Source organism: Cebus imitator, unplaced genomic scaffold (genome assembly GCF_001604975.1).
Source record: "Cebus imitator isolate Cc_AM_T3 unplaced genomic scaffold, Cebus_imitator-1.0 Scaffold191, whole genome shotgun sequence".
NCBI classification, from domain to species: domain Eukaryota; kingdom Metazoa; phylum Chordata; class Mammalia; order Primates; family Cebidae; genus Cebus; species Cebus imitator.
This window is the reverse complement of record NW_016107506.1, coordinates 875,650-882,792: the sequence shown is the minus strand read 5'-3', so window position 1 is coordinate 882,792 and position 7,143 is coordinate 875,650. Positions and strand designations below refer to the sequence as shown.

At 45.0% G+C, this 7,143-nt stretch overlaps 1 protein-coding gene across 6 annotated transcripts in view; it reads left to right on the top strand.

Moving 5' to 3' along the window:
• Window positions 1–7,143, top strand: part of METTL21A (methyltransferase like 21A) — a 32,621-nt gene that overhangs the window by 7,222 nt on the left and 18,256 nt on the right. The window contains exon 4 of one of the 6 annotated variants that reach the window (XM_037745055.1): window positions 6,802–6,935. The exons of the other annotated variants lie outside the window; for them this stretch is intronic. Coding sequence (XP_037600983.1) covers window positions 6,802–6,935 — 134 coding nt within the window. The remainder of the gene's footprint in view (window positions 1–6,801; window positions 6,936–7,143) is intronic. 6 annotated transcript variants of the gene reach the window in all.

Here is a 7,143-nt window from a genome sequence, read left to right as displayed (position 1 = left end):
GGAGTGCAGTGTGGCACAATCTCGGCTCACTGCAACCTCTGCCTCCCGGGTTCAAGCAATTCTCCTGCCTCAGCCTCCCGAGTAGCTGGGACTACCAGTGCATGCCACCACGCCCAGCTAATTTATATATATTTGGTAGAGATGGGGTTTCACCATGTTGGCCAGGATGATCTCGATCTGTTGACCTTGTGATCCGCCCACGTTGGCCTCCCAAAGTGCTGAGATTATAGGCGTGAGCCACCGCGCCTGGCCTCCAACTGTCTTTTTAATCATAGTTGTAATTATGGTTTTATATATATATATATATATATATATGAATATATATGTGAATATATATGTGTGTGTGTGTGTTTTGTGTATCGGTATACAGTATACATACACCCGTACAAATGATGTTTTTCTTTTTTCTTTTTTTGAGATGGAGTCTTACTCTGTTGCCAGGCTGGAGTGCAGTAGTGCGTTTTTGGCTCACTGCAACCTCTGCTTCCAAGGTTCAAGTGATTTTCCTGCCTCAATCTTCTGAGTAGCTGGGACTACAGGCGCGCACCACCACGCCCAGCTAATTTTTGTATTTTTTAGTAGAGACAGGGGAGAATTTGGGGAGAACCTACCACAAGCCTGGTGGTTCACTGCGGATAGAGCAATGAACAGGCTGGCAGGTGTCTCAGGAAGCTTCCGTTCTGAGTTTAATGGGTGGAGGTAAAGAAAGAAGACAGAAAAAAAAGGGGTGCTATGTAGATCTTAATACAGGGTGATGAGACCTTCTTGTTAAAAGAGAAAGCAGCTGCTAATTCCTCAGCAGTTCCTGTGTTCTGAGGATGGTGCATTATAGCCTTTCCTTCTCACAGTGAGCCTGTGTGGTAAGTAGGCCTTACCTACTTATAGTGCCCTTCCAGTGGTGAAAGGAAGGCTTCTTGGAGGGTAGGTAACTTGCCTGAGGTCACAGAGCTAATGGATTGTGGTTAGAATTTGAATCCAATCTGACGCTCAAACCCTGGTTCTTGGTTTGAAAATCTCCCTGGCCTTTATGCTGCTTGGAACTACAGTAGTCCCTCCTCATCTGTGATCACTTTCCCTGGCTTCACTTATCCACTGTCAGCCTTGGTCTGAAAACAGGTCAGTAGAGTACGATAAGATATTTTGAGAGGGAGAGAAAGAGATGGACCACATTCATATAACTTTTATTATGGTATATTGTTATAATTATCCTGTTTTATTATTTATTGTTTATCTCTTACTGTGCCTAATGTAGAAATTAAACTTTACCATAGGTATATACATGTTGGAAAAAGCATCGTCTATACAGGGTTTGGTACTATCTGTGGTTTCAGGTATCCACTGGGGATCTTGGAATGAACCCTTGCAGATAAGAGGGAACTGCTGTATCCATAGAATAAAAATATCCAGCCTTGAAGATAGGAGGATTCTGTAAATTGGGATGGGGTCAGGGAATCTGAATTTTAAAAGCTTCCCATGTGATTTGACGCACAGCCAAGCCTGGGACCACTGTCTTGAAGTACAATGCTCAGGAAGATACTATCTTTGACTTTTCTGTGATTTGAGTGCAAGTCTCAGCTGAACTTTTGGACTGTGTGTTTAGCTGAAAGCTGGATATCTGTACCTGGCTATTTCCCAGCACCTCAAATAGTATCTGTTTGAACCCAAACTCTTCTCTTTCTAAACCCGTTCTTCCTCCTTTATTCTGAGTTGGCATCACCTTCCAAATAGTCACCGCACCCCCCTTGACTCTCCTCTGCCTTCCCCACCCGCTGGAGTCTTGCTGATTCTATTTCCTGAATCTATCTCTCTGTCCACTCCCACTGCCTGGCTTGAATTCTCATCATCCGTCACCTGCCTGCATGATCACATCACTCTTCCACCTGGCCTATCTGCCTCTGTTTTGTCTTTTTAAACCTACTTTCTCAATAGCTGTGAGAGTGGCCCATCTAAAATGCAAAGTCGACGGGGTGACCTGTGCTTGAACACTCCTTTGCTGACCCACTGCCTGCCTGCAGGTTAAATCGCAGGCGTCTTAGCAAGGTTTTGCTCTCTGGTCCTGCCTGACTCTTCAGCCTGATTCTTTTTCAGCAAGATTGCACTGCATGAAGTTCCTGGGACACACATACTGCTCTGACCTGTCCTGTCTGCCTTGGATGCCCTTTCACACCTTTCCCTTGGTTCGTGCCTCTTTGTTATTTATTTATTTATTTGTTTGTTTTTGAGACAGAGTTTCTTTCGCTCTTGTTCCCAGGATCCAGGATTGGAGTGTAATGGCACAATCTCGGCTCACTGCAACCTGCACCTTCCGGGTTCAAGCTATTCTCCTGCCTCAGCCTCCCAAGTAGCTGGGATTACAGGCATGAACCACCATGCCCAGCTAATTTTGTATTTTTAGTTGAGACAGGGTTTCTCCACGTTGGTCAGGCTGGTCTTGAACTCCCAAACTCAGGTGATCCGCCCACCTCGGCCTCCCAGAGTGCTGGGATTACAGGCGTGAGCCACCATGCCCGACCACTCCTGCCACATCTTTTAAGTGAAGCTCAGATTTCCCTTCCTTTGGGAATTTTTCTTTGACCTCTGCTCTTCTTAAAGAATTTCTCCACGTGATTTCCTGTGCACACCCATGTTTCTATTATTTTCCTTCCCACACTGCATCACAACTATGTTTATGTGTCCCACCCGCATGAGACTTTGAGATCTGGGTAAGGACTTTCTTGCTCATCTTTGTATCTCTAGCACATAATATGTGCTCGAATGTTTGCATAAATAAGGTGTTATAAAACGAAAATGAAAAGTGATGACACATGGTTATATATTCTCTTTTCATGACTGATTGACAGCATGCAATGTTGTCTTATTGAGTCTGTTTCCATTAGTCTTATCTTATAGTATTATCTTTTTATTTTATTTTATTTATTTATTTATTTTTTTGAGACAGAGTTTCGCTTTTGTTACCCAGGCTGGAGCGCAATGGCGCGATCTCGGCTCACCGCAACCTCCGTCTCCTGGGTTCAGGCAATTCTCCTGCCTCAGCCTCCTGAGTAGCTGGGATTACAGGCACGCGCCACCATGCCCAGCTAATTTTTTGTATTTTTAGTAGAGACGGGGTTTCACCATGTTGACCAGGATGGTCTCGATCTCTTGACCTCGTGATCCACCCGCCTCGGCCTCCCAAAGTGCTGGGATTACAGGCTTGAGCCACCGTGCCCGGCCCCTTATAGTATTATCTTAACCTCCCTCCTTACCCAGCATAAATATCATGGGCAGTCATTTTATCACCATCTTCATGTACAGTTGACACCGACACCCTGCCTTTCCTTGCTTCAAAACAAACCAGGTTAAGTGCAGCCTTCCACTGTCCCAGGTCTGTGCCTCTGTGGCTGAGTGGGGCTCAAGGAAATGCTGCTGCTGGGTTTCACTGTATTTTTTTTTTTTTTTTGAGATGGAGTTTTGCTCTTGTCGTCCAGGCTGGAGTGCTGTGGGGTTATCTCAGCTCACTGCAACCTCTGCCTCCCAGGTTCAATTGATTCTCCTGCCTCAGCCTCCTGAGTAGCCGGGATTACAGGTGCGCACACCAGCTGGCGTATTTTTGTATTTTGTATTTTTATTTTTACAAATAAATTTTCAATTATTTTTGTGCGACAAAGTCTCACTCTGTCACCCAGGTTGGAGTGCAGTGGCACAATCTTGGCTCACTGCCACCTTTGCCTCCTGGGTTCAAGCAATTCTGTCTCAGCCTCCCAAGTAGCTGGGATTACAGGCACAGGCCACCACTCCCAACTAATTTTTTTCTTTAAATGCATACAGCAAAGCAACCGACTAATTTTTGTATTTTTTTATTTTTTGAGATGGAGTTTTCCCTCTGTCACCCAGGTTGGAGTGCAGTGGTATGATCTCGGCTCACTGCAACCTCTGCCTCCTGGGTTCAAGTGATTCTCCTGCCTCGGCCTCCCAGGTAGCTGGGATTACAGGCACTGCCACTATGCCCGGCTACTTTTTGTATTTTTAGTAGGGATGGCATTTCACCATGTTGGCCAGGCTGGTCTCGAACTCCTGACCTCATGTGATCTGCCTGCCTCGGCCACTCAAAGTGCTGGAATTACAGGTGTGAGCTACCGTGCCCACCCTGGTTTCACTGTAATTTCATGATCAGGAACCTCAAGGGGGCTGTTGATGCTGCCGTGCAGTCCCACTCTACTTCCTCTCTTACTTGGCTAAGTGACTTTCATATGTTTGCTCTCAAACCTCCAATCTTTCTCCATTTTCATTGTCAGCCAATGACATTTCTTACTGCACTGAGAAGGCTGAATCAATCCAAAGAGAACATCCACAACCTTCTACCACTACATTTACCTCCATTTGAATCTAGACCTATAGACTCTGCCTTTGTACCTGGTGCTGGACATGGAATGTCTGGCCTTTCCAGGGCCACCCCTCATCTCTTAAATCTGTCCCCTCTCACCATTCAAGGGCATTGCCTGTGCCTTGCTACTTTCCCCCTTTCTACTTGATCATTTCCATTGGCATACAAACTTGTTCTTTTTTTCCCCATCTTAAAAAAATAAAAGCCTCAGCAGGATGGTGGCCACGGATGTCGGAATCCACTAAGGAGTGTGTAACAACTCACCTGCTGAATAAAAAAATAAATAAAATAAAATAGATTAAAAGCCTCTTAAGTGGCTGTTTCTAGGTTTGTGGCAGGAAATATGTAAGATGACCCTGGAATATCTTGTTTTGAAAACTCTTTGGCTTTTACTGAGATACTTTTTTGTTGTTGTTGTTGAGATGGAGTCTCGCTCTGTCACTCAGGCTGGAGTGCAGTGGCACAATCTTGGCTCACTGCAATGTTCGCCTCCCAGGTTCAAGCGATTCTCCTGCCTCAGCCTCCCAAGTAGCTGGGACTATAGGCACCTGCCACCATGCCTAAGTTTTTTTGTATTTTTAGGAGAGACGGGGTTTCACCATGTTAGCCAGGATGTTCTTGATCTCCTGACCTCGTGATCTGTCCACCTCAGCCTCCCAAAGTGATGGGATTACAAGTGTGAGCCACCTCTCCCAACCACTTTTTTTTTTTGAGACAGCGTCTTGCTCTGTCACCCAGGATGGAGTGCAGTGGCACAGTCTCACCTTACTTCACCCTCTGCTTCCTGGGATTCAAGCAGTTCTGCCTCAGCCTCCCGGGTAGCTGGGAAATTACAGGTGCCTACTACCATATGTGGCTAATTTTTGAATTTTTAGTAGAGAGTGATTTTTACCATGTTGGCCAGGCTGGTCACGAACTCCTGGCCTCAGGTGATCTGTCCGCCTTGGCTTCCCTAAGTACCAAAAAATAATAACATCATGCCTAGCACATAAAAATAATAAATTCTTTCCTTGGGCTTTATATCAGGCAATATCATGATTTGTGAAATCTGGCTGTGAATTACTAGATAAGCTGAAATCATACAAACAATAGGTCAAAACTGTTCTGGAAAACTATGCAATAAAAGTCAGTCAATTTTAGCAGAGCATGGACTCTTTTAAAAAAGTCAACCAAGGCCAGGTAAGGTGGCTCCCACCTGTAATTCCAGCAATTTGGGAAGCCAAGGCAGGTGGATCATGAGGTCAGGAGTTTGAGACCAGCCTGACCAACACAGTGAAACCCAGTCTCTACTAAAAATACAAAATTAGCCAGGCATGGTGACACGTGCCTGTAATCCCAGCTACTTGGGAGGCTGAGGCAGGAGAATCGCTTGAACCCAGGAGATGGAGGTTGTAGTGAGCCGAGATCATGCCACTGTACTCCAGCCTGGGGAACAGAGGGCCCTTACAGAGATACTTTTTAAATCCAGGTAGCGAGGAAGTTATCAAAGATGACTGGGTTATGTCAGAGGCCACTGGCAAAACATGGGACAATCTGAACATAGATAATGATAACTACAGTAGATCAAAGTACATCAATAACAGTAAACCTAATTAGTTATCTTTGGAGGATGCTGGGAAGCCAACTCTTTAAAATTTATCCTACCTTTCTTATTCACATAATTACTATACAAAATGAGTAAGCAAACAGTAATTGAAAGAAGCTTTTCTTTATAGAAGTTTCTCAGCATATGCAAAAGGAATAGAGTGAACTGAGGATCTGGGCATTGAGTAGTAGTGACTGCTCATGTCACAAAAATAGAGCCTACCAGACATTATGTACCTCTTGATGAAGAACACACCACTGCCTCTGAAATAGTCCCATTCAAAAAATCAAATTCAAATCAAACAGATTTATAGGTGATACAGAAGGCAGAGGCACCTGCTAAATGGGGCAGTCAGCAAAATCCAGACTGGGAAACCACAGGACACATGTTCTGCTTCTTTCCTAAATTGCAAGGGAGAAAAGGATGTAAACGGAACTGACAGAATAAAAGATAGACTTAAGGAATCCTCTATAGCCCCCATCCCAAACAAGCAAAACAAAAACAAAACCTTAGGTAAAACTGCAGTGTTCAGGGATGGACGTTTGGGTGATAAAACTGGAGTGAATAGTAAGGGAGTGATACCTGTGAAGGCCAGGACAGGGGTTATTTGTGGACAGGCTATTTGGGAGCTGGTTGGTGGAGGGTGTCTGGGGGTGTGGCAGCAAGGTGCAAACCACTAGCAACCTTCACCTGGATCATTGTGGTGCCTTCTCACTGCTTTCCCTGCCTCTGCCCTTGCTCCACAAGTCAGCCCATTTGTACTTCTGCTCGGACTTTGCAGTGGCTTCCCATCTCACTCAGCAAAAGCCAGAGCGTTTTCAAAATGTGACCTGCATGACCTGTGAGGCCCTAGATGATCTGCCCTTCCACAACATCTTCTATGACTTGATTCCTCGTTCACACTGTCCAGCCACTCCAGCTTCCTTGCGTGGCTTCTCTAGGCCTTTGCAGTTGCTCTTCTCCCCACCTGGAAAATTCTCCCCACTGGTATGTTATTCCCTTACTCCCTTCCCGCCTTTACCCAAGTTACCTTCTCACTGAGGCCTTCCCTGTCTACCTAATCTAATATTTCATACCCACCTCCTTCTTGACATCTCATGTCTCGTCTCTCCTGCTTTTCTGTTTTTTTCCTTAGCATCATCATCATCATCATCAGTGAACACACTGGATATTCTTTTTTTTTTTTTTTTTTTTT